Raw genomic sequence first — 27,475 nt, forward strand, 5'->3', positions numbered from 1 at the left:
TAAGAACATGAACTGCATGAGATTATAGGTACCTGTGGAGAGATTATATTGTAGGGTGCATCCTTGCCTGCTGGGATACTGGCTCTCCTGCCTTTGGGACAAAGTGATGTGATCAGGTGGGGAAATCCCTTTATACAGAGCACCCACTATACTGATTAAAACGATCCAACCCATTGTCTCCTAGCTGGGGCCATAATGCCGTCTGTGGGTCCCCATGATAGTCTAAGGGGGCAATAGGTGAAAATCAAATTGTGGCACAAGACTAGTAGATAGGACAGGAGGACCACATGAAAGAAGCACACTAAGGAGCTATGATTGGAAGGAGACTGAGAAACACCTTTGTTGTCAGTGTGCCTTTCTGAGCAAGCTCACTACTCTAGTGATCTTGGAGAGAAGCAAGAGTAATTGGCAGGCTACATTGTGTAGCACTTTACATCTTCTAACACACATGCACTCCCCTAAATAAAGAATAGCAATTTCCTGCAGAAAGTCGAGAGCCTAAGGAAGTTGAGCATTGGAATTTTCACTGTTTTTTAAAGGGATGGGACAACAACCAGATCCAGGCTTTGGTCGAGTATCGAGTCCTCCCAATGCAATGATGTCATCAAGAATGGGCCCTTCCCAGAACCCTATGATGCAGCATCCTCAGGCAGCACCGATGTATCAGTCCTCAGAAATGAAGGGCTGGCCTTCAGGAAACATGGCTAGGAACAGGTAAGAGCAGAGACTTTAAATAATGCCAAAAGCTTAGAAAATTCATCTCTGCTTTTCTCCTCCTCCTCTTCTTTTTTCTTCTTCTTCTTCTCCTTCTTCTTCCTCTTCCTCCTTCTCTCTCTCTCTTTCCCCCTCCCTCTCTCCCTCTCCCTCTCCCTCTCCCTCTCCCTCTCCCTCTCCCCTTTACTTTACCATCTCTGTGCTTTTCATTGAGGCTGCTTTGCTAGAGAGCCATGGTTCAACTTCAGACTAGAATATATGTACTTGGGACTGGAGGAAATGCTTTGTAAACTGAGTACAGAGCTGGGAGTAGCCCAGAGCACTATCAAATGTGTTTTTCAAACCACACATAAACACTTATCCATCATGACTTTTTTTGGGCCACACTTGCAGGCTTTCTCCTGGTTCTGCACTCAGGAATCATTCCTGGGGGTTCTTGGGGGACCATATGGGATGCCGAAAATTGAAGCTGGGTTGTGTGCAGGATAAGCACCCTACCACTAGACTATCTCTCTGGGTCTACACTTGACTATTTAGAGATTCCTTTCCTCATACATAGATCAGGAGGGTAGAAGTTGTCAAAAAAAAAAAAGAAGGTAAGCCATCAGAGTTGCCACTTTTCTTATTCTTTACTCAAGCTTAAAGACATCTTTTGGAGCTATGATAGTTGCTGTGTGCTTGTCTGTTATCGAATGGCCCGGAAGTAAACTTGTCTTGTTCGCAGCTCTGTTCACAGCTCCTTCTCCCAGCAGCAGTTTGCCCACCAGGGGACTCCTGCGGCATACAGCATGGTGCATATGAATGGCAGCAACGGGCCCCTGGCACAGATGAACATGAGTTCCATGGCCATGTCCGGCGTGCCTATGCCCCCTGATCAGGTGGGACTTCACTTACCTCATGAAATGTATTCTATCTGTCTTCTCAAGATCACTAAATGCTCAACTGCTATCTAGGTAGATTTTAAAGTTGAATATATTCTGCAAAATAGTCACTAAGTGGCTTGAAGGCACCGGACCATCAAGATACTTGTAGCAGTGTTACTCAGCTAGAGCCATCTTGGAGGCATGAGGTTAGAGGTATGGATTGTTTCTCACACAGCACATGTTTTACTCATATTTCTTCTGTTTGCTAATAGAAATACTGCTGACATTTCCACATGAGGAACTACAGGGAAATCACTGTACAGATGACACTGCACCAGGATTATCAGGAAGAATCATTGTTCCAGATACTCGTCATTGAAGAAAGGAACAGCTTTGCTGTCTGTTAAGGGTAGTCCAAGGGATGTCACTTGAGCAGGAATGAAAGTGAAGCTGAAGCGCAGTATCTACCTGTGTCTCATGGTGTTCGAATCAGAACTAGTTTCAGCATTCCGCCTCTTACGGATGTGATTCTGGATGGTTAGTGTTTTACTAATCACAAAACTTCTCTGTCACTTCTTTGTGCTTGGCTATCCAGTTTTTCAAATAAATGTAAGTGGGCCAGAGGACATCAGAGAAATCAAGAGATGAAAATGTTTTCTCTAGTTGTCATATTGGACGAAGGACTTAGTCCTGGCCTCCTTTCTTTGTTTGTGTCACTATCAAGTAGCTCTGTGTTGTCCCTCTGTTTTGTGGATTTGACAATTCTGAGCTCTCCTTTTATGATAGTGTCCAGTTGCTCTGTCACTGTTTTTGGTGGTTTGGGACTTTCTCTTAACTAGGATTTTCATCTGCAACTAATGCCCTGTAATACTTCACTTCCAGGAATTGTTCTTGCTGTAAATGTCTGGTAGAAGGGAAAACAAGTTGACAGTATTTAATTGCAGCAGTAGCCATTTTTTTTCACAAGCTAATGTGCAGATGAGTGCACTTTATTTAAAAAGTAGTGGATAAATGCAATATTCAGAGGTCTTGAGGAATGGCGAACCACATTCCTGATTTTTGTCTATTGAATCTTGGACAAGAACTGCTTTGTTGTTATTGAAAGTACTGATGTCACCCTTTGCCTATATGGTAGAGCAATAATGCTTTTTGAAAATAAACTGCAGAAAACCCAAGGCCAGGTACTGCATTCTGAATCAGAATTCCGCAGTGTTTCTGTGAATAGTTTTCTTTTGTAAATAGGACCATTAAGATATTGAATTATGTAAAATATGTACATTCCTTTTTTGGGGGGTCACAGCAACTCATTTTTAGAGTTTGTGAAGTTGAGTATTTACTATAGTTGATTTCAGTAAGCTCAACATTGGTGTGAGGTTATAAACATAATGACATCCTTGGATTTTGGGGTCTAGGGGAGGGGACAGGGGTCTACAGCTTTCTTCCTCCCCAATCTTAGATGCCTAGCTCTTTTCAATCTCTTAATCTCATTTATTTTAAGAGAAATACTTTGTTTAGATGTAGACATTTGCAATTTTAAAAAATTCCTCTACCAGAACTAAGCACTTTGTTAAGTTGGGGGAAAGACTAGATAAATAAGGGCAGATTTAAAAATAAATCAAGAATCAAATTTAAAAGAATCCTAAATTCAAAGCAGTCTCAAGGTTCAGTAGTAGCAATCCATAGCATTAACAAATTAAAAAGAGATGGGGTGGTGTTTCTTCACTCAGGTGCACTCAGTTTGTCTTGTAAGACCTGGTTCCTGCATGGAGGTCCTGGGAGATGGATTTGATGTGCGGTTTTTGGTGTCCACCCAGTTGTCCGTATATTCCCCAATGGGATGTTCCACGTGTGTGTGTCTGAGGTCCTGCAGTCCCCTGAGCTTCAGGCTGAGGGCTTCCGTCCCTCCTTTTCCCAGGACTTTGACTCTTTGACACTTGGCAGAAATGTCAAGAGTTTGGTTTGCGAGGTTCAGGCATTTGAATGCTATAACTATTTCAAATGTTTCTGCTAGCCTTGATGTCATTTTCTAGCAATAACCGAGGTCTAAAGTGTGTGTGTTTTTTCTTTCATACAATGTCTCTAGTTACTTTGAAGGTAATATCATTCAATTTCTGACTTAATATGTGAAATTTGGGCCATTTGCAGCACCCCCACTAGAGTGCATTTGACACCATCTTTCCCTACTTGTTACAAAACGAATCTAAGACTGTCAGTTCATCAGAGCCCATGTCGTGTTGTCTGCCCACAGAAGCCTCATTGAGGAAAAGCCTATCGTTAGAGTCACGTTTCTGTTAGGAGTGTCTGAGTTGTGTGCGTGGGGAGGGAGACAGAATGGTGCTCTTCCTAACCTTTTTTGACTTTTAAAAATTAGAAACTTTTGTGATTCTTTCCTTAGTCCTGACTCCAGGTTAACTGGAAGGCAGCCATTCCCCTTTCATATGGAAGAAAAATGAAGTTTATTAAATTTTTATATTTTCTACTTGTTCATTTTATTAGTGCAAGTGTAAGGTTTTGACTTTACTTTAAATAGATGTTGTCTTTAAGATCATTTATCTTTATTGACCTCTAATCTTTCTACTCTTGCTGCCTACCTCTCCTTACTCCCAACCCTTCACCACTTTTTAAAAACTTGGTATCTGTTGGGTAAACAATTTAAGTACTCTTTTCATCTGCTTTTAGAATGTGAGATATTTCCAGTACCTACTTTTTTGCTGAATCCAAAGATATATAAATATGAATATATATTTTATAAAGATCAAAGTGAAATAGAGATTCATGTTTCTTCCTTTAAAAACACATTGTTAATGTTCATATTATGATGCCACTTTTCTGAATTGTGCATCTTGATGGGAAAAGTGTAAATATCAGTCAACAGAATCTGCTTAATCAGTATTTAATATCTAAGGTGAGTTGGGTGTTTAGGGGGTGGGAGGGTTGCTACAGAACATCATTGGCTTGCTGTTCTAGACATTATGAGCCAGAAGTAGATGCATCTGAGAGTACAGACCAGACTGCTAGTTGTCCACATGCCTGTCCAGGTCCTTCTTTGCAGAAGACATGGAGTTCCATGGAACTCCACTGGTGTGAAGCCTCTGGATAGAGAAGAGTTCCTTGCTGTATGGAATAGCATGCTCAGTCAGAGGTCATTGCTTGGTAAACGAGCAGAATGTTTTCTTCTCTTTTTCCACAAGGTAGAACTTTGAAGTAGATGGAAAGGTCATTCTGAGAGCAATATTTAAATTCTCAGGAATTGACTTACAGTATTGAGAATTCAGTTTAAATCAAGTTTACATTAATTAAATGTTTAAGAAAAATTATAAACCATTCTTAACACTGCAAAGACTCTTAACTGTGTGGGGTGACTTATGAGAGGTTGAGAGGGTCGGGTGAACACTGACTGGCTGCTCATCCTTTGTAAATAAAGGTTTCTATTTAATATGGAAGCTTGAGTTTGTCTTTCTTTTTTCCCCTCCTCCTTCCCTGACAGGGTAAAAGAGGTTACGGAAGTCTGTTTTAAATATTGGTAGCAGTTAAGAGGAATCTTAACATGACTGTTTCCTCTCTGGGGCTTTGGAAATCATGACAGGTTCTTATAAAATGTTACTGATTGAGAAGGGGGTTGGGTGAGGTGGAGCTCCCATTCTGAAATTCAGGTTGCTTATGTCTATCAGTTCACTACCCGGGCTAACAGAGGTGAGCCTGTTAAGGTGAACTGCTTTGCCGGCGAGGTGGCGCTAGAGGTAAGGTGTCTGAGCGATTAGCCAGGAGTAACCCCTGAGCATTAAACAGGTGTGGCCCAAAAAGAACTAAAAAAAAAAAGAAAAGAAAAAAAAGACTCTTGAAAGGTGAAATTTTAGAGTTGGCTTTTGCATGAGACTTACCTGTAAAGGCCATGAACCGTGGTCACTGTGCCATTCATTTACAATCATCTATTACCCTTAAAAGCTAAGGTATCTGCTTCCAAAAACATAAGGATCTATCACACCTTGTTTTTTTTATCTTACGCCAAACCCTCAAGAATGGCTTTTACAGATGTCATAGGTTACCTTCCATCACCTGTTTGACACAGGCTGTTGTTTTGAACATTGCACAACAGACATTTCTTTAGAAAGTTTTGTTAAAACTTGGGAGCTATGTCAAATTTTCTTTTCCATACAATTCTACAATCGACAAAGCAGGCACCAGGACTGGTTTCTATCTAGACAGGAACAGAAATGGTCACACCTGCTTGCTTTGATATGGGGCCGGAGCTTTTATTGACACCAACACTCTTCAGCTCTGGCTTTCTCATTAGTTGGATTTCCCTACAGATACCCATGCTGGGTACATGGAAATCACCAGGTATTTACAGCGAAGTCAGTTTCTTTTGAGGCCATCAGGGTTACAGTGCTTGATAATGTCACTGCTTTTGTGCTTACCGACTCATTGTCACCCCCTGTGCAGTTTCCAGCATCTGCCAGCTGCTGTCCTGATTCCTTCTTTGTGATGAACCAAAAGAACAAGCAGATTTAAAACAGGGCTGCTTTTCCCTGAAGATACTTAAAAAAAAAAAATCCAGTGACTCTCACCTTGGGGGAAATTTCTAAGACAATCTCAGTTGCTTTCCCTGTGAGTCTCTAGAGGGTTAGTGGTGACTTTGATATGAAATGCATTTTGTGCAGCTGGTGAGGTATAATCCAAAGCAAAAGCAGGAACAAAAATGGACTTCTGGAGGTCTTAGTACTCCTGATGGTTCTCTTCCAGCATCTGCCATGTTGACTGAAAGCAGCTTTTCTCAGGCTGCTTGGCTACCAGCATCGATCTGCTTGAAATCATCCATAGTTTTCCCTCCACCGTGTGGTCAGACAGTGCCTGCCTTTGCAGGTCCATCTTAGGCTTAACCTTCCCAGCCTTCCCATAATTGGCCCCTGTAGAACAAAGCAGACTCATTTCAGTATTTGAGTAGCATGCTGCCTACAGAGTCCATTCACTAGGAGGATAAATGAATGCAACAGAAGGGGCATGCATGTGGAACAGAGCAGGTCAGAGCCAGTTTAACTCACAGTGATTTGGAGGGTCTCTTCATTTCTGGCCACTTCCGACGCTGAAACTGCCTAAATTTTCAAGTGTCAAAAGGAGAATGCATGTTAACCATCACTCAGAAAGAAAAAGTCACCCCAAAAGCTAATAAAGATATATTGGGGGGCTGGAGAGATAGCACAGAGGTAAGGCATTTGCCTTGCATGCAGAAGGATGGTGGTTCGGATCCCAGCATCCCATATGGTACCCCGAACCTGCCAGGAGCGATTTCTGAGCATAGAGCCAGGAGTAACCCCTGAGCACTGCTGGGTGTGACCCAGAAACCAAAAAAAAGGTATATTGGGTGACACCTATTGAGGTAGGGGTGCCAAGAGACCTAAGAAAGGGCAGGAGCTTTAACAAGTAGACCAAGGTAGGGGACATTTGTCAGACTTTAAAATAAAACCAATACCTGTATTGCTCATAGCTTCCTCCATCTTTCAGTCCTAAAAGAAATGAACAAACTGTCAAATGAGCAAAATGTCAAACTGTAACTTGTACTCTCCTGTTTCTTTGTTGTTGTTTTGGATTATACCCAGTTATGCTCAAAGATCACTCCTGGCAGGGACTTGGGGCAATCATCTACTGCCAGGGATGGGGTCATAGAAGGCAAGGGCCTTATCTGTTATATCTTTTCAACCAGTCCCCTTTTGGGAAACAACATAGACTCTTCCAGTTATCCCACCAGAGGGGGCGCTCCCATGGGCCTCAGAATCTAACATTATCTGCATTATTATCTTGTGACTTTTAAGGAAACAGCTTTCCCTGAGTTTAAATACGTAGGTGTGTGTGTATGCGTAGAATGTTATGGGATCTCAGCTGGCAATGCTGAGAGTAATGGTGTATGCTTGGCCTGGTATACTAGGTCCTGTGCTCTACCACTCTGCACCACCTTGCAGCTTTTTTCCCCCTTCATCTTAAATTAGCTGATTAACATCCTGAATCAACAGATTCCTTGTGTTTCACACAACTTTAGCAGGTGTCTGAGACTTCTAATTTGTTCATCTTCCTCATCCCATCTCGCCTTCTGTACAGTTCCAGCCTTCAGTTCCCTGGACTGTGCTGGTTTTCATTGTTCTTACAGTCCCTCTCTCCACTGCAATGGAGAGAGATTCATTCCACTTGCTAGAATATTTAGTTTCCTGGAATAAAGGAAGCCCAAGGCCTGCAAAACCTTATAGGAAGAGTTTCTATTCCTTAAATGCCACCCCAGTCTTGCCTCCATTATGGCCTGCTAGCACTTCAGAGCCACTTTTTTTGAGCAATGTTCTGTTTGCTCGTCCTTCAGGCACCAGACTATGTCCCCACCAGAGTATCTCTTCCTCTTTAATTTTAGAGACTTGCTTCCAGGTGTTTGTTGAAGGAAAGAATGACAAAAGGGGATAAAGGAAGAACTTATTTTCTCTGGTTGCCAACCAGACCCTGCCAGATGGTTTGTCCTTACTGATATTGCCCTGAACTCTGGGTCATTCTGGGTGCATGGTTCCCACTAAGGTGGGTGTCCTCACCCAGGTCCATGTTGCGTGTACGAGGATTGCATTGCTTGTAGCCTTTGCAACTTCTCAGCTCCATGAGCTGCACATGCAATTGGTTGAGGATGTTTCTGTCCAGTGTGCTCACCGCATTCATCAGCTGTGTGGATAAAAGGCATATCAGCAAGGCCATGATGCTAACAGAGGCCGCCAGAAGGAGGCAGGCCAACCTGAATATGCCCTGCATGCTTGACCTCTGCAGCCTGGTTATGGCCTCCCCCCTATGAGCTGAGCTCCAGAACTGAGGAGATTATTAGAGTGGACAGGATGCTTGCCTTGCAAGTTTGATCCCTGGCATCCATAGAGTCCCCCAAGCCCTCCAGGAGTAAGCCCTAAACATGGCCAGGGGTGGCCCCAAAATGCAAAAAATGCAAAAAAAAAAATTAAGGCCTGGAGAGAGTACATTAAGTAGAGAACTTGCCTTGCACAGGTCAACCCAGGTTCAGTCTCACTATCTCATATGGTCCCCTCTATGCTCTGCCAGAAGTAAACCCCTGAGCATTGCTGGGTGTGGGCCCAGAACAAACCATAAAAACCCAAATTTTATTTTGGATCTCTGGATGCTGCAAGAGTCACCATTTAGTGTTGGAGGGGGGCAGATATGTGGTCCCAGGGACTAAATACCAGAAACATAGATGGGCAAGGCAGGAACCTTGCCCCTTTGAAGTGTTTGCTCAGCACCTCCCAGTTTTATTTTTTTTTGGGGGGGGAGACACACCTGGTGTTGTTCAGGGGTTATTCCTGGCTCTGACTCAGAAATCACTCCTGTGGATGGGACCATATGGGATGCTGAGTACCAAACCTGAGTAGGCGACATACCAAGCAAGCACCCTAGCTACTATCTCATCTCTCCAGTGCCCTTGGTTCCTTCTTGACCAGAAAGTTGCCATTTGGTATGTGGATGGACAAGTGACACGGCTCCTTCCCTGATACCCACACATTTTTTTAGAAAAGATGGAGCTGGGGCCGGAGCCATAGCACAGCAGTAGTGTTTGCCTTGCATGCGGCCAACCCAGAACGGACCCCAGTTCAATTCCCGGCATCCCATATGGTCCCCAGGAGCGACTTCTGAGCACAGAGCCAGGAGTAACCCCTGAGTGCCACCAGGTGTGACCCAAAAAGCAAAACAAAAAGAAGCAAGAAAAGATGGGGCTGAAATCACCTGAGGAAATAATCAGGTGGCTCATAGCTTTCATTCTAACCACTCAGGAATGCTGGCAGTGCCAGTTCCAGCTTCCAGAAGAAGCACATGCCCAGCTCTTGATATTGAACGGGGCAAGGGAGGAGGTAAAAAACAGATGGTATGCTGACAGCCACAGGGTGCAGAGGGTTCACACCCAAGTGTCAGCTTTGCCCCCTGCATGCTCCCTGACACTAGGAACCATGGGAGCTCTGGTGTTTCCTGCAAAGCCTGTGTAAATGCACTCACACAAACAGCCAGAGATTGGGGGGGGGGGGCGGGCGGGAAGGTCCCCTGATTCTGGGGTGAGGAAGGTGGACTGAGCAAAAGCTTCCTCCTGACTAGCCCCCTCCTTATCCCCATGGCTTTGCAGCTCCCTATGGGGCTGGGACTGGCAGGCAGTGCTCCCAGAGAGAGACCAAGGTGGCATCACCTGTGTCCTCACACCTGCTGTCCCCACTTCTGCTGCTCTGTATCTGTACCTGGTAGGGGTCTGTGTTGAGGTCGAAGTACTCCAGGAAGCCGGTTGCAAACTCACAGAAGAGGAAGTTATGGGTCTCGTTGATGGTCCGCAGGCACCAGTACGTGTTATTGTTGGCGCTGGTGCAGGCGCAGAAGGGCCCCACTGTGGGGTTGGGACAGCGCAGCTGAAGCCCTGGCTTCAGCAGCTCCGCTCGCTGCCCACGGGTCCTAGGACCCATGCCGGGGAGCCTGCCACCCCCCTCCTGCCCAGCTCACTCACGAGTCCAGAGCGGCGCCGACTGCCAGTGCTGGTTGTCGTGGGTGAAGCACGTGAGGCCAGGCATGCTGCATGTGTCGTTGTTCTGCAGGCGCTTAAGCAGCTTGCGGAGCTTCTTCTTGCGCTTCTGCTCCCGCAGCAGCCACACTTTGTCCTTTTCCTGCAGCCCCTTCCTACAGGCACACGGGCCATATCCCTCACACCTTCCCCCGCACCTGGGGCTTTCTAGGGATCAGCTAGCCTGCACAGCCCTGGGCACAGTCACAGAGTCTCTGAAGGGACAGCCCAGTCCCTGCCTCTGGTGGGTTGGATCACGACTGGTCTCTGGGTCTCTTTCCCTTTTCAGCTCTGGAGGCAGCACAGGGAAGGGAAAGAGGAGGGCGGAACTGACTCACAGCAATGCCCTGCAGCTACCAGGGGGTGGCTCAGCTCTAGGAGCAGGACCACCTCCAGGCCATGCTGGGCCAGGACAGGTTCTAGTGTAAGGGGCCGCTTTGCCAGGGTGCAGGTGTTCTTACCTGAAAGGATGCAGGCTGGAGCCTTTGTGCTTCAGGCGGCCCTTGTGCTGGCTGTGGTAACTGGAACAAACCCACCACCAGGTCTCAGGGCATCTGGCAGGGCCCACCATCCCAGGGCACAGCTGCCTACCTGCCCACCTAAAGCTGACTGAGATTCACTCTCTGGTCTCTATTGCCTGGTCTCTGCTCCAGGCCCTGCCCATCATGTGCCTGGCCATCCCAGCCTCAGAGGAACCTTAGGAAGGACATAGAGATGCCCCACAACCCTGTCCAGAACAGCAGCCTCTAGGCCTTCTGTATGGGGGTTCCGCTTCCTGGGAAGCCCCTGTAATCAGTTCTGTCGGTTCCTCTGTGGCTGGGTTATTTCAAGTGCTTAAAAGGCAGGCAGATGGGAAGGATGTCTGGCAGCACTACCTGTTTCCAGAGTTCAGCAATTCTTCTGGACACTGTGGGTCCTATTGTGACCCTGGGGCCCAGGGTTCCCTAAAAGGCCAGCAAGAGAGATGCTTTTCCCCTCCCGAAAATCAGCTCATTGTTCCAGGAACCTGAGCAGCTGTGGCTATAGCTGGGGTGTCTCAGTAACATCTATTCTGTCTAATCATCTTGCCCATCTATTCATTCATCTACCTATACCCCTACCTACATCATCAATCCATTCATTACTATTACCACACATACATAGACATCTCCGCTGACCTATTCACCTGCTCTGCATCCTGGCCACCATCCATCCACCAATCTGTATATCTATCCATCATCCATTCATCCATCTTTCTACTTACCTATGCACACATTCACCTTCATCTATATACTTCATCCATATACTCACCCATTATCCATCTATCCATCCATCCATCATCCATCTACCATCCATATATTCATCATTCTTCCATCTTCTACCCACCCATCCATATATCCATCTATCTAAACATCTGTCATCCATCCATCTACACATTTATCTATTTCATATACCCCATCCATCCACTTACGGTCTGTCCGTCCATCCATCCATCCATCCATCCATCCATCCATCCATCCATCCTGCTTTTCATTCTTCCATCCACCCATCTGCCCATCATTCCCCCTACTGACTTTTTAGTAACCCAGTGGAAGAGATAGGGATGAACCTATCACCTTTGGGGTGCATCTCTAGAAAGCAGTCCTGCTGGAGTGCTGGTGGATCTACACCCCTATAATCCTCACCTGAGTTTATGGCAATCACATTCTTCCGGTCGCTTCTTCTTCAGGTGGCCTCGGACTTCCCTGAGGTTCTTAATCTTGCTCTGCAGAGTTTCAATCTGAGGGGAAGGAGCAGCCCTAAAGCTCGAAGCCTTGAGAAAGGTCCTAGCCCATCCACAGAGGATTGCTTCCGTGGGCCCCCAACCAGCATTTCCCATATGGGTATCAAGAGGTATGGGTGGCTGGAGCAAGTGGGCACTGGTTGAATTGTCAAGTTTGGGGACACAAGAAAAGTATCTGCAGCCACTCAGCTCACTAATTACTTAGACCTCCCCCTACCCCCCACCGCTTGCGGAAATGCTGTAGGACTGTGGCACTCCTGGGGGTTACCTCATGGTCAATGTGCAGCTTGTGGTCCTTCCACGCCTGCAGGGACTTGTACAGGTCCAGGTCACACTGCACTGTGTCATTCTCCAGGATGTAGCACCTATCAAAAAAGTGAACCTGGTATCTCTGAGGCCCTGAGTGCATGGGTTTGCCACTCAGCCCAGACCCCACACTCCAACTCTCACCGATGTGTCACTTTAATGGGGTTAGGGGCTGAGTATTCTGGGAGGCCGCCTGTGCCACTGAAGTCCCCACCGTCCTTGTCCTGGTCCTCAGGGGTCCCTGGCCAGTGCCGCTTGCTGAGGTTTCGGGGCAAGAATGTGCCCTCCAGGCCTTTAGGGAGCCCCATGCTGACCACAGAACGGATGGCGCGGCTGCGAACGTAGCTGGTCTTGTACTCTAGGGGTGCAAAGGGACCAATAGCTGCCTTAGGAGCTGCGTTGTGCTCCTTCAGCCTCCATCACTCATGCACAAGACCCAGAGTTGTAAGAGGTGCCCTTTGGGTGGGCCCCAACCCCAGCACCAGGGCAGAGAATTCAGGGGCTGCTGCTGGGGTTATCTGGAATTAAGGAGAAACTAGCTGGACATGAGTTTTAGAGTGAAGGATGTGTAGATAATGGACTGGGGTCCATGTGGGGTAAGTCATGGGGCAGACAGGACATGGTGAACTAGTAGGCATGGAGCTGGTAGCTCCGGTCACAGCCAGAGCCAGAGATCCAGACAGGCTGAGTTAGGGCTGGGCTGGCAGCTGGCGTGTGTGGGTTCCCTATGGATAGGTGATGTTCCCTTTAAAATATAGGTGTCATCCCACCCCTATTCTTCCTGTGTAAACTTACCTGATGGTAAGACCTGCCCATTTCTGGGAGGGGTCTTTAGTAGGTATCAAAAAGATTTCCTGAGGGGCAGGAAGGGGATTGAGAGGGATTCAGCAAGAGAGATGGAGCGAGGAGGAGGATTGGGGAAGAGACAGGCTTGAAAGGTTTTAAAGCTTAGGAGCCATATGTGGTGGCTAGGGCCTGAATGAAGCTGATGTCTCCTGAAACTGCCTGCCTGTGGATGATTTCCTCGCCACCATCCTAAGAGCCACAGGCTGGAAGGAAGGGGTTGGAGGTGCATGGCCCAGGCTGGAAAAGAAAGGCCTCACCTTCCATTCATCTCACCATCATCTATCATCATCCAGGACTTTTTAGTACAACAATGAGGGGCTCCCATGGCAATCTGAAGTTCACTGTGGGGTGTAGGGATCCCTCAGACTTTGTGGGGTCCTCGTGGGGGCAAGGGTTGAGGGTGTAGAAAGCAGAACCTCACGTTCAGTGACTGTACTTGGGAGCTGTCGATTTTGGGACACAACAAAAGAAAGGGGATGCTGGGATAGAGGTGCTGATCTGTGGACTAGCACTGAGACTAGGAATGCCTGACATCTGCATGAAGCCACGAGTTCACTTCCTACAGCCACTATATGTAGTGCAGCATCCTGATGGCTCTGCCCTCTGCCAACCCTGGCCATCAGCACCTCCCAAAGGGGTGATATGTATGGCCTTGAGTACATGTAGGATCCACCTCACCACTGACCATGGCAGGACAAAGGGCTGAAGCCCTGTGCATGCAGGGAGCATGCAGGAAGGGGCACATCTCTGTCTCCACAAGCTCTCCACAGGGACAGCATGGACCATGCCAGATGAAAGGACTCATGGAAACCACCTGCTTGGGGTCTTGCTGTGTAGCCAAGGTGGATGGTCCCCCAGTCCTGCCTTAGCTGAGTACCAAATCTCAGGGTACCAAATTCTCTGCATGAGCCTCGGATACCTGGAAAGTGTCTCAGGAATAGACTCGGGCTGGAAGTAAATGGGGCTACACAAGTGGACACTCAGGGGGGAGGGTCTTGTGTCCAGTTCCATCTCCTCTCCTTGATGGTGACTTGTCACTTCTCCCTCAGGCTCCCTGAAGCCCCTGTGCCTTATCTGCTCTGGGCTCTGAGGAGAAGAAAGTCTGAACCTGACTCTTGCCTCCACACCCTGCAGGTGTCCTGTCCCCACACCCCTGGTCTGTATACAGCATTTGTGGTGTTACTGGCCCATGGCAGGGCAAAGGGCTGAAGCCCTGTGTAGACCCAGGGAGCATGCAGGAAGGGGCACATCTCTGTGGCTCCAACCACAAGCTCTCCACAGGGACAGCATGGACCATGCCAGATGAAAGGACTCATGGAAACCACCTGCTTGGGGTCTGGAAAGTGTCTCAGGAATAGACTCAGGGGGCTTACACTTACTCTTCTTGAAGAACTTTTTCCGGCGTCCGGCCAGGCCAAGTGTGTAGTCACTGTTGTCGCAGACACAGGTCTCACTGCCTGGCCCAAAAGTCCTGGGCACCAGGTTGGAGAGTGCCCTGGACCCAGGGCGCACTGTACCCTTGCACTTGTGCAGCTTGAGTCTCCCGGCTTCGTCCTCTACACACTGCCACTTCTGCAACAGAGGACATTCAGCTGCATGGGGCATGCGGGGTGGGCAGGGTGGGGTAGGATGGGCAGGCTGAGCTGGACTGGTATGAACATTAACTGGATTGGACTGGACTGAGTTGGAATGAGCTGGACTGAATGGGACTGGACTAGATTGGGTTGGGTTAGCTGAACTGGGCTAAACCGAATTGGGCTGGGCTGACTCCTTGTACCACTTGTCCAGTCCCACCATCTTCCTGGACCCATAACTCCTTAACACCCCTTGGGCTCTCCAGCTTCCTTCATGCTTATGTTGATTTATTGGGGATCCATGTCCTGTCTCCTGTATCTGGGAGCCACTAAGACCCTGAAAAAGCAGTGCTACAGGTTCAGCCTAGAAGATGCTCAGAGAATGGAGCTAGCCAAAGTACATGCAGGAGCCCAGGGCTTGATCCTCAGCACTTCTAGAAGTGATCCTAGCTTCCCAAAGTGAATATGATTGGGGCCAGAGTCATGGTACAATGTGTAGGGTGCTTGCCTTACATGCAGTCAACATGGGTTTGATCACATATGAAAGTCAAGTCCACCAGGAGTGATTACTGAGTGCAGAGCCAGGAGTAACCCCTGAGCACTGGTAGGTGTGGTCCCCAAACCAAACCCCCCAAAATAACACCCCAAAACCCAAAGGTCCTGAAAAAAGACCATGGTGTGTAAAAGACCTCGGGCAGGACACCTTGAGCTCTACCACAGCCCCTCACCTGGCCCAGCTGCTCGCAGGCTGTCTGGAACTCAGCACGCTGGCAAAGGTCCTTCACACGCTGGTACTTGGGCAGGAAATTCTCCTCCTGGGTCTCTCCCTTGTCCCCAACCCTCTTGTGAAGCAGCTTGCTGGGGAGATATTATAAAGGGTGCAGGCTGGCATTGTCTTTGGGAGAGCAGGGACTTGCCACTGGGGTGGTCCCTAGCTCTAAAGCAGGGACCCCTGTTATAGATCCTATCTGACCAGACATAAGAAATGGGATTTTAGGGATGGGGCTCAGGTGGGAATATACATGACCTGGCTTTGACCCCTGGGATTCCTTCCGAGTACCCCCAAGTGTGGCCCCACTGGTCCCTTCAACACCACCCGCCTTCAGCTCTATAGGAAGCAGCCTGTGAGAGGAGAAACGATGTCTCATTTAAACTCCCAAACTCTTGGGAGACAAGTAGCCTTGTCCGCTGGTTCATGTCTCGGGCTTGATATATGGTGGCCACTATGGGGAGGGAGGTGACAGCAAGGACCTGCAGCCTCCATGGGGCCAGAGCCATGTCCGGGGGCTCACTCCAAGGGTGGCCCCACACACGTACTCACCCCCGCTCCACCAGGAAGGAATCTCGCCAGATCCGCATCTTCTTCTTCAAGTGAAACCTATGAGGAAAAGTGTGTTTCCACCTGTTCATCATGGGGAGCCTTAGACACCCTTTTCCCTAATGCAGGATGGTATTTACTGGGGTCTGCGGGCCCTGGAAAGGTCTCACCAGTCCATGATCCCCAGGAGTAAGGTCCCTCCCTCATTCCTCTAAGTTAGCACAGATGCCCTCCTAGTCCAGTTGGGGGTCCTTTTCCCTTCTGCGGTGGAGCTTGTGTAATTCTGCTTGAGTGGGCACCTGGCTTGAATCCCCACCCCCTGTGGGGGTACCCTACAGAGCTTCAGATTGGAAGGCAGGCTCAGGGACCCTTGCCCTGTCCAGCAGATGGAGCCTCTGTGCCCCCAAGGATGGATTGAGCTGCTCTAGGTGTAGACACAGTGCTGGCCACTAGACGTCGCTGCTGGCACACCCGTGAATGTCCCTCTGCCCAACCTTGCTGAGTCCGTGCCCAGCCTTGTTCCCCTTTGTCTGACCCCATGTTGCCTCCAGGACACCCTATCCACCCCAATCCCTGGTCCCATCAGTCACTCCACACAGAAGCAAAGCAGTGTGGTGGAGAATCCAGCTCGTCTGACACCACAGGTCAGGTGATCTCTGGGACATGAGGGGATCACGAAGCCACCAGACTCGAACCGCCACCTAGTTTTTTGGTGGTTTTGTTGTTGTTTCTGGGCCACACCCAGAAATGCTCAGGGGTTACTCCTGGCTGCGCACTCAGAAATTACTCCTGGTGGTGCTCAGAGGACCATATAGGATGCCAGGGATTGAGCCTGAGTCAGCTGCATGCAGGGCAAATGCCCTCCCTGCCGTACTATGGCTTCAGCCCCCCGGAGTGCACAAATCTATACAACCCCAATGGATTACTTTGGGGTCTACAGAGCTCAGCAGGCTGGTCCTGTGGGCCATGTGCACTTTTGGGAAGGGAACAAATTTGGAATTTAGGAGTACTATGAAAGGGTGGCATGGGGCCCCAGAACCCTGTTTCCTGTATCTTAAATTCTCACCCACCCACCCACACAATTCTGACTATGAGTTCACACAGGTTGGGGCTGAACCCCTAGGCCCCTTCCTCACCGATTCACTGGCCGCTCTGTGTCCAGCAGCTTGAGGACGGACTTCCCATCCATGTCCGAGGGGATGTCCAGGCCCGCAATGTCCAGGATGGTGGGGGCCAGGTCAATATTGAGTACAATGTGGGGGTTCCTGGAGGGTTGGAGACAGGTACTTGGCCACTGCTCCCTGGAGGGGGAGGCTGATGCCCTACAGGATATCTCTACAAACCTGTACCCTAGCTCTAGACCACCTACAGGTATCCCCAATTCCACCTGTGCCACTCCCAAACCCACAGGTCTCCCCAAAACCCACAGCACACAGGTGCTCAGGCCCCTCTCCAGCTGTTTCTCCTGCCTGCACCCACACCCTGGGGACAGGGGCTGTGCTCAGGTGGCAGGACAGTTTCGCTAGACCTTTGTCCCAGTTGTGCCTTTCCTGGAATCTTCTCCCTGGCCCCTTGAACCTGAGCTTGTGACTACCACGTGTTGACATCTCTGGGTCCTCAAAGGTTAAATTGGGGAAAGGGGGCAGGACAGGAGGAAGCACCAATGAGGCTTCTCACTCCAACCCTTTCCCATGGGTGCTCAGGGCTGCACCCCTTCCTCCAGACTCTAAGGAACATCATTGCCATTCAGGATGCCCATGAGAGCCCCTGCTTCTGACCCTTTGCCTGCCTAAGAATTCTGGAAGCCTCCCTGGAATGGGGAGCTCTGAGGAATGGAGGGGGGCCAGGGCCATGCACTCACCCACAGGGCGAACTCATAGTGGGAAGCACACCCATGGGCTGGGGTAGAGCACTCACAGTGATCCGGCCTCCACGTTGGGGCCCCGCACATAGAAGGGGACCCTGATGTCAAACTCGTAGGGCATGGACTTGCCCTTCACTAGGCCAAACTGGCCGATATGATAGCCGTGGTCTGCAGTGTAGACGATGTAAGTGTTGTCCAGTTCACCTGTCTCCACAAGCATGTTATAGATCTGCAGCAGAGGTGGGGGATGAGAGTGCAGCAGTCCTGAGGCCCCATCCTTGCTCTAGGTCTGCTCAAATGTCCTCTTGCTCCCTCACCCTTTTCCCCTTTCCCACACAGCCGGCTGGGATGGTGTCACTGGGCGCCTTTCTCATTCTGTCCTGTGGTGACCCCAGGCACCAGCTTTCAGTCATGCCAGGAAAGAAGGGGTGAAGGATAATGAGCCAAGTTGTGTGGGAGGACTGTGGTTTTTATGATAGTGGTGGGGTTTGCAGATGGAGGTGACTTCTAGTGTCTCAATTCCTCCACACTGCAGGAGCGAGAGCCAGAGAAATGTGCCCCATGGCCCTAGGATATGCTGCTCCTCAGCCATCAAAAGAACCAGCTCTCACAGGGGCAGCGGTGGGCATGTGGCACTGACCCGTCATCCACAGGGGCCACGATGAAGGCTGGATGATGTGTAGTTTTCCCACCTGCTCTTGGAAGACCTTAGAGGGGCCGGAGAGGTGGGAGGTATGATAGTGAGGAAGGAACTGGCTTTGCACTTGGCAATCTCCAGCACCATATGGTGTCCCTGGGCCCTACTGGAAGAAGCCTTAAGCACAGAGCCAGAAGTAGCCCCTGAAAACTGCCAGGAGTGACCCCAAACTTAAGAGGTTGTGAAGGTTTCTTTCTGGAACAGAGAGGACTGGAGTGTTTGCAGGTTCCAGCTGGAACCCTTGGGTCTGAGACAAAGTCTCTTTCCGTAGCCTTTGTCTGACCCACTGTAGTCCCACATCTAAGTGGCTGTGAAGTTCGGGGGGAGGTTAGAGGACCAATAAGGGGTCCAAGTGAACTGGGGTGGGAGGGCAGGGACTGAATGGGGGTTGCCAGGGGTGTGGCTCCAAGTGGAGGATCAGGTCTAGAAGTGGAAGGGGGCTCCGAGGGGCATGTCCTCAAGTGGAGGGGTGGGGCTATGAGCTGAAAAACTTGTCTTGGGGTTGAGGGACATAACAGGGCAAGGCCACAGCGTGGGGGCGGGCCTACCGTCTCCATGGAGTCGTCCACTGACAGGAGCGTCTGCAGGCGCTTGCGCTGCAGCATGTTGGTGAACTGCATGTGGATGGGCTTCATGGGCCCCGTGTAGCGCATGATCCAGTGCTTGTCAGGGTTGGGGGCATAGTTGTAGCTGGGGGTGCTGGGAGCGGACACACAAAGAGAGCAGGTGTTGGGGCAGAGCAGGGGCAAACCCTGTCACCCACACACTTGGACTGGGGACACACACAGGGCACAAGTACAGGCCCGGGCCCAGCCCCCCAATCACACGCTGGGGGCACATGTGGGGTGCAGTGGGAGACGGGGTTGGGTGGAATGGCTGACGGAGGGTGGGTCTGCAGGCTGGAGGCCCGACCCCTTCCATCCTCACCCACTGGCCCTCCAGGTCAGATTCCCTGCAGGGGCTCCCCCTGGACCCCTTTTCTTCCTGCTTTGAGTGCAGCCTTTATTATTTTCCAAATTGGCAGGTTCGAGTAGAGAGAAAGAAATGATAGAATAACCTTTTTGGAAGGCCCTAAATCCTTTGGGTGTGTGTGTGTGTGTGTCACTGGGCAGGGCCAACACCTCAGGCAGCTTGAACCTGGCTCTGGAAAGTGGTACCTCTGGGCCAGCTAGGGGTCTTCCCTCCTCTCCACATGGAAGAAATATGGAAATTGAGGCACAGCGAAGATGGAGCTCCAGGATGAGTGTGGATAGTCCACGCAGATACCTAAATGGGTATGTATTTATGTGTATGCACTGTGATCTTGTACTTGTGTGTATTTGTGTTTCTTTCTGCATGTCTTTTTTTTTTTAATGTTTAACTACCTTGATTACAGACATAATTGTAGTTAGGTTTCAGTCATATAAAGAACACCCCCTTCACCAGTGCAACCTTCCCATCACCAATGTCCCCAATCTCCCTCCCCCCTAGCCTGTATTAGAGATAGGTATTCTACTTCTCTCACTTATTCACACTGTCACCATAGTTGTCAGTGATTATTTCTCTAACTGCACTCACCACTCTTTGTTGTGAGCTTCATATCGTGAGCTGGTCCTTCCAGCCCTTTCTGCATGTCTTAATGTGTTGTCAGTGCCTATGTCTATGTGCAGTCATATGTTTGTATATGCTTGTATCTGTGTGCGAATGTGTATATATGTACAGATGTACTAGTAACCCATGTCTCTATGGGTAAACCGGTTTCTATGGAAACAGATTTGTTTGTATGTATCTGCATGTATTTGTGTGTATATATGTATCAGTATGCATGTATTTTTGCACACATCTATGTGCATGTATGTTTGTGGTATTTTTGTGAACACATGTTTCTGTATGTATCGTGCCTGCCAATGTTTGTGTATATGGCTGTACATTTGTATTTTTGTGTGTCTGCGTGTATGCTCGCATGTATCTGAGTATATCTGTGTGTCAGCATGTATCAGTTCATAGCTGGTGTGCATCTGTTTCCTTCTCTGCCTGTCTCCCTCTGTTTGGGTAGGGGAGGAGAAAGATACCTCAGTAAGCATTTGCCTAAGAATGGTACAGCCCTGAGGTGAAGGAAAAATCTCTTGACCTCTGGCCATGCCTGCCAGGCAGGGTTCTGTCTCCTCCTACCCACCCTTCACTGTCATAATTAAACATCCCAGCTGCACAACCTTCTGGCTTTCAGTTTTGTTTTGGGAAAGACTACACCCCAGAGACACAGCGCCTCCCAACACGTCCCTCATACAGTATGAGGGCTTTCTGGGTAACTTATAGCCCACACTGCTCAAGTTCAATTTCTGTAATTTTCATTTCAAAAGGAAATAAATGAGCAGAGGATGTCAAACAATCTCCTCATGCTCCAGGGCTGCTGGGGGCAGATGGGTGAGGGTGGGGTGAGTGCTGGCACCACTTTTAACAGAGAAACTGAGAGAGCAAAACCCACCCCCCCTTGCTTCTCCCTTTGGTGGCCTGAGTTCCCCACTCAGCAATATGAGTTATGAGTGGAGGTGGGAAGCAGGGTTTGTGTGTGTGAGAAACTGGGGTGTCACCATGAGCAGAGGGGCAGAGCTGCCCCCTGGTGGGTGGGGGCAGCACTGCAGCCAGTGGAACGTGGCTCTTCTCCTCAAACTCTCCTCCTAGGGCAAGCGGGTGGGGATCAGAAGGTTAACACAGTGCCCGATGCTCTCAGAGCAATCACAGTGGGGCACAGCGGGGCGAGGAGGGCCGCATTCTGATTGCGATGGAAATTAAACACGGAATATTCAGGCTGAGCTAAGCGCCCTGTCCTTGTGCCAATGTCATAGCTGGGGCTGTAAGTATCGCTGCTGAGAGGGAGAAGGCTGGAAAAACAGAACTTTCTAGAAAGATGAGAAGGCAGCTGAGGGGTGTGCAGTACAGGTCGGGGTGCAAAGGGTACACTGGATCCTGGTTTAGCCCTTTACCAGCTGGTGAGCTGGTAACATCCCCTCTAGGCTTTGGTTTCCTCTGATGCAAAATGAAAATGACACCCAGTGTGACGTCCACACGACTAAAGCATCCCGACGGTGTGGGAGCACCCCCATAGTGTGGAGCACCCCAACACCACAGGAGAACAGACAGGGTCATAGGATGTTGAGGGGATGAATGTAGCAGATGGCGCTTTCCTCCATCTCAGCCTCTGCTCCTCCATATTCTTCTCCACTCTTTCCCACCCCACTTCATTCTGCCTCTCACATGCTCCTCTACCCCATCGCCTCACCCAACATACCCAAATCATCTCCCCACCCATATCCCCATCACTTCCCAACACCTCCATCATCTCTTCACACCTCTGTCACCTCCACACATCCTGTCACCTTTCCACACCCTATCATTCCTTCACACCCATCACCTCCCTACACCCCAGTCATCTCCACCCCATCCCTGTCACCTCTTCATACCATCATCATCCCTTCACATTCCTGTCACCTTCCTACACCCCTGTCACTTCACCCCACCCCCATTCCCTTTCTGTCTGCTCTATGGAGCAGCTGCCACACAAGATATAAGATGGGGCTCTGGGGGACATTGGGGATGGGTACAAGCTATCAGGAGTGGCCATGTGAGTGAGCCAGGAAACCACAGGTTAATTACAACCTGGGAGACCCCAAGATGGGTGCTGAATCTCCCAGAGGGGCTCCCCAGATCCAAGGCCCTGATGCCAGCTGGATCCTGTCATTCTGAGTTATCTTTGGGGATATCATAGGACAACAGAGAACCAAATCCTGTTCCCTAGTTCTCAGCGCAGGTTGGCGGATGTGGGAAGACATTCAGTTGTGGAAATTTTTGAGCCATTTTGAGAGGAACCTGTTCTTTCCTAGCTCCTGCCAGGGGCCTACGCGAGAGGTGGGCCAGCCCCATAGCAGGTGGGCACAGGACAGAGAGGATGGCTGTGCGGACACCCCAACATCACAGAAATGGACCCATCTTGGGCAGGCAGCTGCAGCTCTGAGGGTGGGGTGCCGAGGCAGACCCCCTCTTGCCAGCCATGGGATACTGAAACTTACATGTGCTGGGAAGCATTAGGAAAGAATCCTGAGTACTGGGGGGCTGAGTCCTCGGGTCCGTGGGGGGCAGCGTGGCTGATGACCATGAGCACCGGTCTGTGCGGGTACATCTTCTTGGATGTGCGGAAAAAGCTGATGCTGTTGTTGGTGATAAGATCTGTCAGATAGTCCTGGGTGCAGAGAAGGGACCACAATGAGCAGACGCACCTTCACCTGCATTGGGCCCCAGGACCTGGATGGGACCAAAGTGACTTCCTGGCTTTGTAGGGATGGTGGTGCCTGGGGCAGCCAAGCAACACCTGAGCAAGAGGGATGCAAAATGTCAGAGGGGGTTGCAGTGGGGGAGAAGGGCTAAGTGGGATCCCACATGCATGTCCTTAGCCTGGTACCCCTGGCGCTGACTTGTGCTGGCGCCTTTAATTCTAAAAGGGTCAATGGCTCCCTTATCTCAGAATAGACATAACACACAGAGAAAAGGCAGTTTCCAGAGTCTTGGTTCCAAAGTCTGTATGCATCCTTTTTCAGGCTCTGGACACCTCTGGGAGTAGACAAACTAAGAAAACTGACAGGCCTGCTGAGAAACATGGAGTAAGATGCAACAGCGTCACTGATGACAGTGCGGGACAGACCATCAGTGTGGCCTCTGAGGAGGTGACATTTGAGCTGAGGTCCAAGTGGGCAGTGGGTACGACACTCCCCCTTCCCCTCACCCCATTGGCCTGTGGGAGTCCTCAGGAGCTTTGCTGAGTTTGGGGCTCACTGCAGAGATTCTGGGTTTAATTCAATCCACCCTTAGACTTGGAAGTTTCAATGGCATCTGGATTACTGTAAACCAGGGGTCTCAAACTCAATTTACCTGGGGGCCGCAGGAGGCAAAGTCGGGGTGAGCAGGGCCCATAAGGGATTTCGCTTACTGAATACTCACAATAAAAAAATTGCATTAGTAAGAAAAAAATCGCATTAAACATTTGCATACCCCAAACGAAACTGCTCGGGATATGCGAATGTTTGATGCAATTTTTTTCTTACTAATGCTATTTTTATTGCGATTATTCGGTAAGCAAATAATCGCGAATACTGCAATATTTGAAGGCTGGCCACAGGCCACAAAATGTTGTACGGAGGGCCGCAAACAGCCCGTGGGCCGTGAGTTTGAGACCTCTGCTGTAAACGGTGGGTCCCAATCTCATATGGGGGAATTACTGATATATTTTTTTTATTTTTTCCCCTCCCTTGAAAAATCTTGTTTTAAATTATGGTGATCAAGTGGTAAGGCATCTGCCTTGCCCACACTAGCCTAGGACAGACCATGGTTCAATCCCCCGGAGTCCCATATGGTCCCCCAAGCCAGGAGCGATTTCTGATTTCTGAGCGCATAGCCAGGAGTAACCCCTGAGCGTCACTGTGTGTGTCCCCCGCAAAAAAACCTTTTCTTGTTTGTTTTTGGGTCACACCCAGCAGCGCTCAGGGGTTACTCTTGGCTCTACACTCAGAAATTGCTCCTGGCAGGCTCAGGGGACCATATGGGATGCCGGGATTCGAACCACTGTCCTTCTGCATGCAAGGCAAATGCTTCACCTCCATGCTATCTCTCTGCCCCCCCAAAACCTTTTAAACTAAATATGATTTATCCCAAGTAAACGTTTGCTTTGCATGCAGATCTGATATACCAGGGATCACATCAACATTCCTTTGTGTGCAAAGGAATTGGAAGAGGAAACAGTGTAAGCATTAACTGGTCCAGAGGCAGAATTCCAGATACAGGCAGGCCTGGGCCAGGCATCCCACTGGGGGACAAGGAATGGCTCGAGTGAAAGGCTTTACTTAATTGTATTCATTCTTTTTGTGGTGCTGAGGATGGAAGTATGTCTCTTGCAGACCAGGCATGTGCTTTACCGCTGAGCTACACCCCCTGCCCAGTATGGAGCCTTTACATGCTTAGCTGAGATTAGCCCAAACCCCCTGAACTGGGCCAGGGTTAGCTGCTGCTCATCCCCTGGAGGAAAAGAGTTCTTAAAGGGACCCTGTGCCTCCAGCAGCTCTACCTTAAAATGCTGCTTTCAGAGATTTAGAGAAGAGTGAAGAGGAAAGGAGAGAGAGGAGATAAAGGGAGAGGAGAGAGGAGAGAGGGAGAAAACACGGTTTAAGGTGTTTGCCTTAAAAAATAAATAAATAAAAGAAGGTGTTTGCCTTGCATCCAACTAGCTTGGGTTTGATCCCTGGTATTCCACAAGGTCCCTGAACCCTGGTAGGAGTGATCTCTGAGCACAGAACTAGGTGTAAACTCTTAGCACTGCCAAGTGTGGCTCTCCAAAAATAAAAAAAAAAAAAGAGGGACCGGGAAGGTGGCGCTAGAGGTAAGGTGTCTGCCTTGCCGTGGTTCGATCCCCCAGCGACCCATATGGTCTCCCCAAGCCAGGGGCGATTTCTGAGCGCATAGCCAGGAGTAACCCCTGAGCGTCAAACAGGTGTGGCCCAAAAACCAAAAAAAACATAAAAAATAAAAAATAAAAAAAGGGGGCGAAATAGTGCCGCATAGAAGCAGTCACTGGATCCCTCCCCAGCCCCTAACTATGCCCTCTCCCAACACCAGAATGGGACGCACCTTGGAGTAGTCGGATCCGTGCTTCTCCTTCACCCCATTGCGGCACAATGTGTAGTTGTAGAAGCGGGAGTTCTTGAGGAGCCCCACCCACTCCTTCCAGCCGGGTGGCACATAGGAGCCATTGTATTCATTGAGGTACTTCCCGAAGAAAGCTGCAGAAAAAGGAGCAAAGCCATGAAACAGCAAGTGGGGGTGGAGCAAAGCCTACTAGGTGGCCTGGGGACCCCTGGCAGCCCCCAAGCCCAGACACATTGCTGCCCTCAATGCTGCAGCAAGATGGGGGGCCAGGGGGGGCACCTTGACTACTTCTCTGCACATGGCAGACGGTAGGAAGGGCAGAGAAAAGCCACTACTTGGAATATCCGTTCCAGAATGGGGAGTTTTCCAGGCAAGACCACTGCATGGTCTTTGAAATGTCAAAGAGAGAGGAGAGAATGGGGTGTGATAAGGTGTCAGGCCTTAAGGTGTGGGTGGCCTACCCACACCTGTCCTGGACATGAGTGTTCGAACTGCCCACAGCACTGGACAGTGGCAGGGACCAGCCATGGAGTGTTTCAATACCTTCTTTACCTGCAAAGCAGCAGACTCTGCTCAAACATCTGATTGTGGCCTGTGTTGCTTTGCAGATACATAGAGAAGGTACCAGAAAGCTCTCTCCCCATTCCACTTCTCCAATATGGTGGATCATAGACATTTTCCCCTCTACCAGCAACTCAGAGGTGAATATAAAAACAAAACAAAGTCAGGTGCTAGTGGGCAGGTCAGTGGGCATTGTCAGCCCCTGTTGCCCTTTGCCCTATTCCTGATTTGAACCCTGTGTTGCCCGGACAGAGGCACATGTCACGCACAGGCAGGAAGTGGAAATGGATCAGGTGCCAGCAACAAGGGTGCGATGGCTCAAAGCCTCACTGCCTATTTTGAGAATGGAAGACCCTGCGTTGATGCAGTTACGTGGCTTCATCCTCACAACCTGACAACAGAACCAAAACAATCCGGGTAGGAAAGCCCACAAAGAAATGTTCCAGCATGGCCACACGTGGAGCCAATGGCTGGAAGAGAAGCAGGGGTTGTGTCCATTTATGGGGGAGCGAGGGTGAAAGGGTGTGGGGCATGGTGCTCAGGAGATGTCCTGGTTCCATTTCGGTGCTTCCCAGAGTAGGTGATTTGACCCCACCCCGGGGCACAGAGCAATGATACAAAGGGTGGAAGTTGCATCAGCACCATGGAGGGCTTTGAGTGCTCACTGAAAGAAGTCGACTTCTACCAGGTGGCAAAGGTGGGCGATATGGGATGCATCCTGGGAACAGGAGTGGAGGGAGGACAACACTGGTGGTGGGAATGGCCCTGATTCATTGTCACTATGTACTTTAAATATTACTGTGAAAGATTCATAATTCACTTTGGTCACAATAAAAATTACTTAAAAAAAGAAAAATATTAGAAGAAGCTACAATCACAGAAAAAATATGAAAACAATGATAGTTAAAGTATTTGTTATTTAAAATGCTATTTAGAATTTGGGTGTTTAAAAATTTCAGCACACGTACTTTGGGGTTACAGCTTGTTGTTAATGCAGAATATTTTATAAAGAATAAAACAATAGGGGCCAGAGCAGTGGCACTAGAGGTAAGATATCTATCTGCCTTGCAAACGCTAGCCTAGGACGAACGGCGGTTCAATATCCCGGCGTCCCATATGGTCCCCCGAAACCAGGAGTGATTTCTGAGCCATAGCCAGGAGTAACCCCTGAGCATCAAACGAGTATGCCCCCCCAAAAGAATAAAACAATAAAGGGGCCAGAGAGATAGCATGGAAGGTGGGCATTTGCCTTGCATACAGAAGGACGGTGTTTCAAATCCCGGCATCCCAGATGGTCCCCCGAGCCTGCCAGGAGCGATTTCTGAGTGTAGAGCCAGGAGTAACCCCTGAGCACTGCTGGGTGTGACCCAAAAACAGAGAAAGAGGAGAGGAGAGAGACAGAGAGAGAGAGAGAGAGAGAGAGAGAGAGAGAGAGAGAGAGAGAGAGAGAGAGAGAGAGAGAGAGAGAGAGATGAGAGAGAGAGAGAGAGAGAGAGAGAGAGAGAGAGAGAGGTAAGAAAGAGAGAGGAGAGAGAGAATAAAACAATAAAGATAAAAATTTATATGGGAAAAAATAAAGAAGTAGACTTCCAGGGAGCACAGGGAGAACTTTTCTCTGGAATGGGAGGTGGGTGGGAGAAGGGTATGTTTGGATGCATCTGTTCCAGTTCCTTTGGGGACCCATTTGATGAACTGACTCAGCTCGAACAGAGCAGTGAACTCTTTACAGGTGGGC

General features: G+C 49.3%; 2 protein-coding genes across 3 annotated transcripts in view; one reads left to right on the top strand and one right to left on the bottom strand.

Moving 5' to 3' along the window:
* Positions 1–3,052, top strand: part of NCOA3 (nuclear receptor coactivator 3) — a 71,907-nt gene extending 68,855 nt beyond the window's left edge. The window contains exons 20-22 of the mRNA XM_049781306.1: positions 540–714; positions 1,439–1,592; positions 1,850–3,052. Of these exons, the coding sequence (XP_049637263.1) occupies positions 540–714; positions 1,439–1,592; positions 1,850–1,861 (341 nt within the window). The 3' untranslated portion in view covers positions 1,862–3,052. The remainder of the gene's footprint in view (positions 1–539; positions 715–1,438; positions 1,593–1,849) is intronic.
* The window catches only part of SULF2 (sulfatase 2), a 99,383-nt gene continuing 72,486 nt past the window's right edge, over positions 579–27,475 (bottom strand). Inside the window, exons 4-22 of one of the 2 annotated variants that reach the window (XR_007498928.1) lie at positions 25,162–25,313; positions 22,557–22,726; positions 19,059–19,209; positions 17,867–18,042; positions 17,086–17,214; positions 15,953–16,009; positions 15,360–15,489; positions 14,437–14,629; positions 12,356–12,569; positions 12,174–12,270; positions 11,808–11,902; positions 10,605–10,664; positions 10,090–10,259; positions 9,830–9,972; positions 8,144–8,267; positions 7,048–7,081; positions 6,620–6,670; positions 5,996–6,484; positions 579–704 (exon numbers count right to left, since the gene is read on the bottom strand). Coding sequence is in view for 1 of the 2 variants with exons in the window: in XM_049781322.1 (XP_049637279.1) it covers positions 6,454–6,484; positions 6,620–6,670; positions 7,048–7,081; positions 8,144–8,267; positions 9,830–9,972; positions 10,090–10,259; positions 10,605–10,664; positions 11,808–11,902; positions 12,174–12,270; positions 12,356–12,569; positions 14,437–14,629; positions 15,360–15,489; positions 15,953–16,009; positions 17,086–17,214; positions 17,867–18,042; positions 19,059–19,209; positions 22,557–22,726; positions 25,162–25,313 (2,177 nt within the window). In the remaining variant the exon portion in view is untranslated. Of the gene's footprint in view, positions 705–5,805; positions 6,485–6,619; positions 6,671–7,047; positions 7,082–8,143; positions 8,268–9,829; positions 9,973–10,089; positions 10,260–10,604; positions 10,665–11,807; positions 11,903–12,173; positions 12,271–12,355; positions 12,570–14,436; positions 14,630–15,359; positions 15,490–15,952; positions 16,010–17,085; positions 17,215–17,866; positions 18,043–19,058; positions 19,210–22,556; positions 22,727–25,161; positions 25,314–27,475 lie in introns of those variants that run through there. The other variant, XM_049781322.1, reaches the window with a different exon arrangement.

The sequence above is a fragment of the Suncus etruscus genome, chromosome 9, assembly GCF_024139225.1.
Source record: "Suncus etruscus isolate mSunEtr1 chromosome 9, mSunEtr1.pri.cur, whole genome shotgun sequence".
Classification (NCBI taxonomy): domain Eukaryota; kingdom Metazoa; phylum Chordata; class Mammalia; order Eulipotyphla; family Soricidae; genus Suncus; species Suncus etruscus.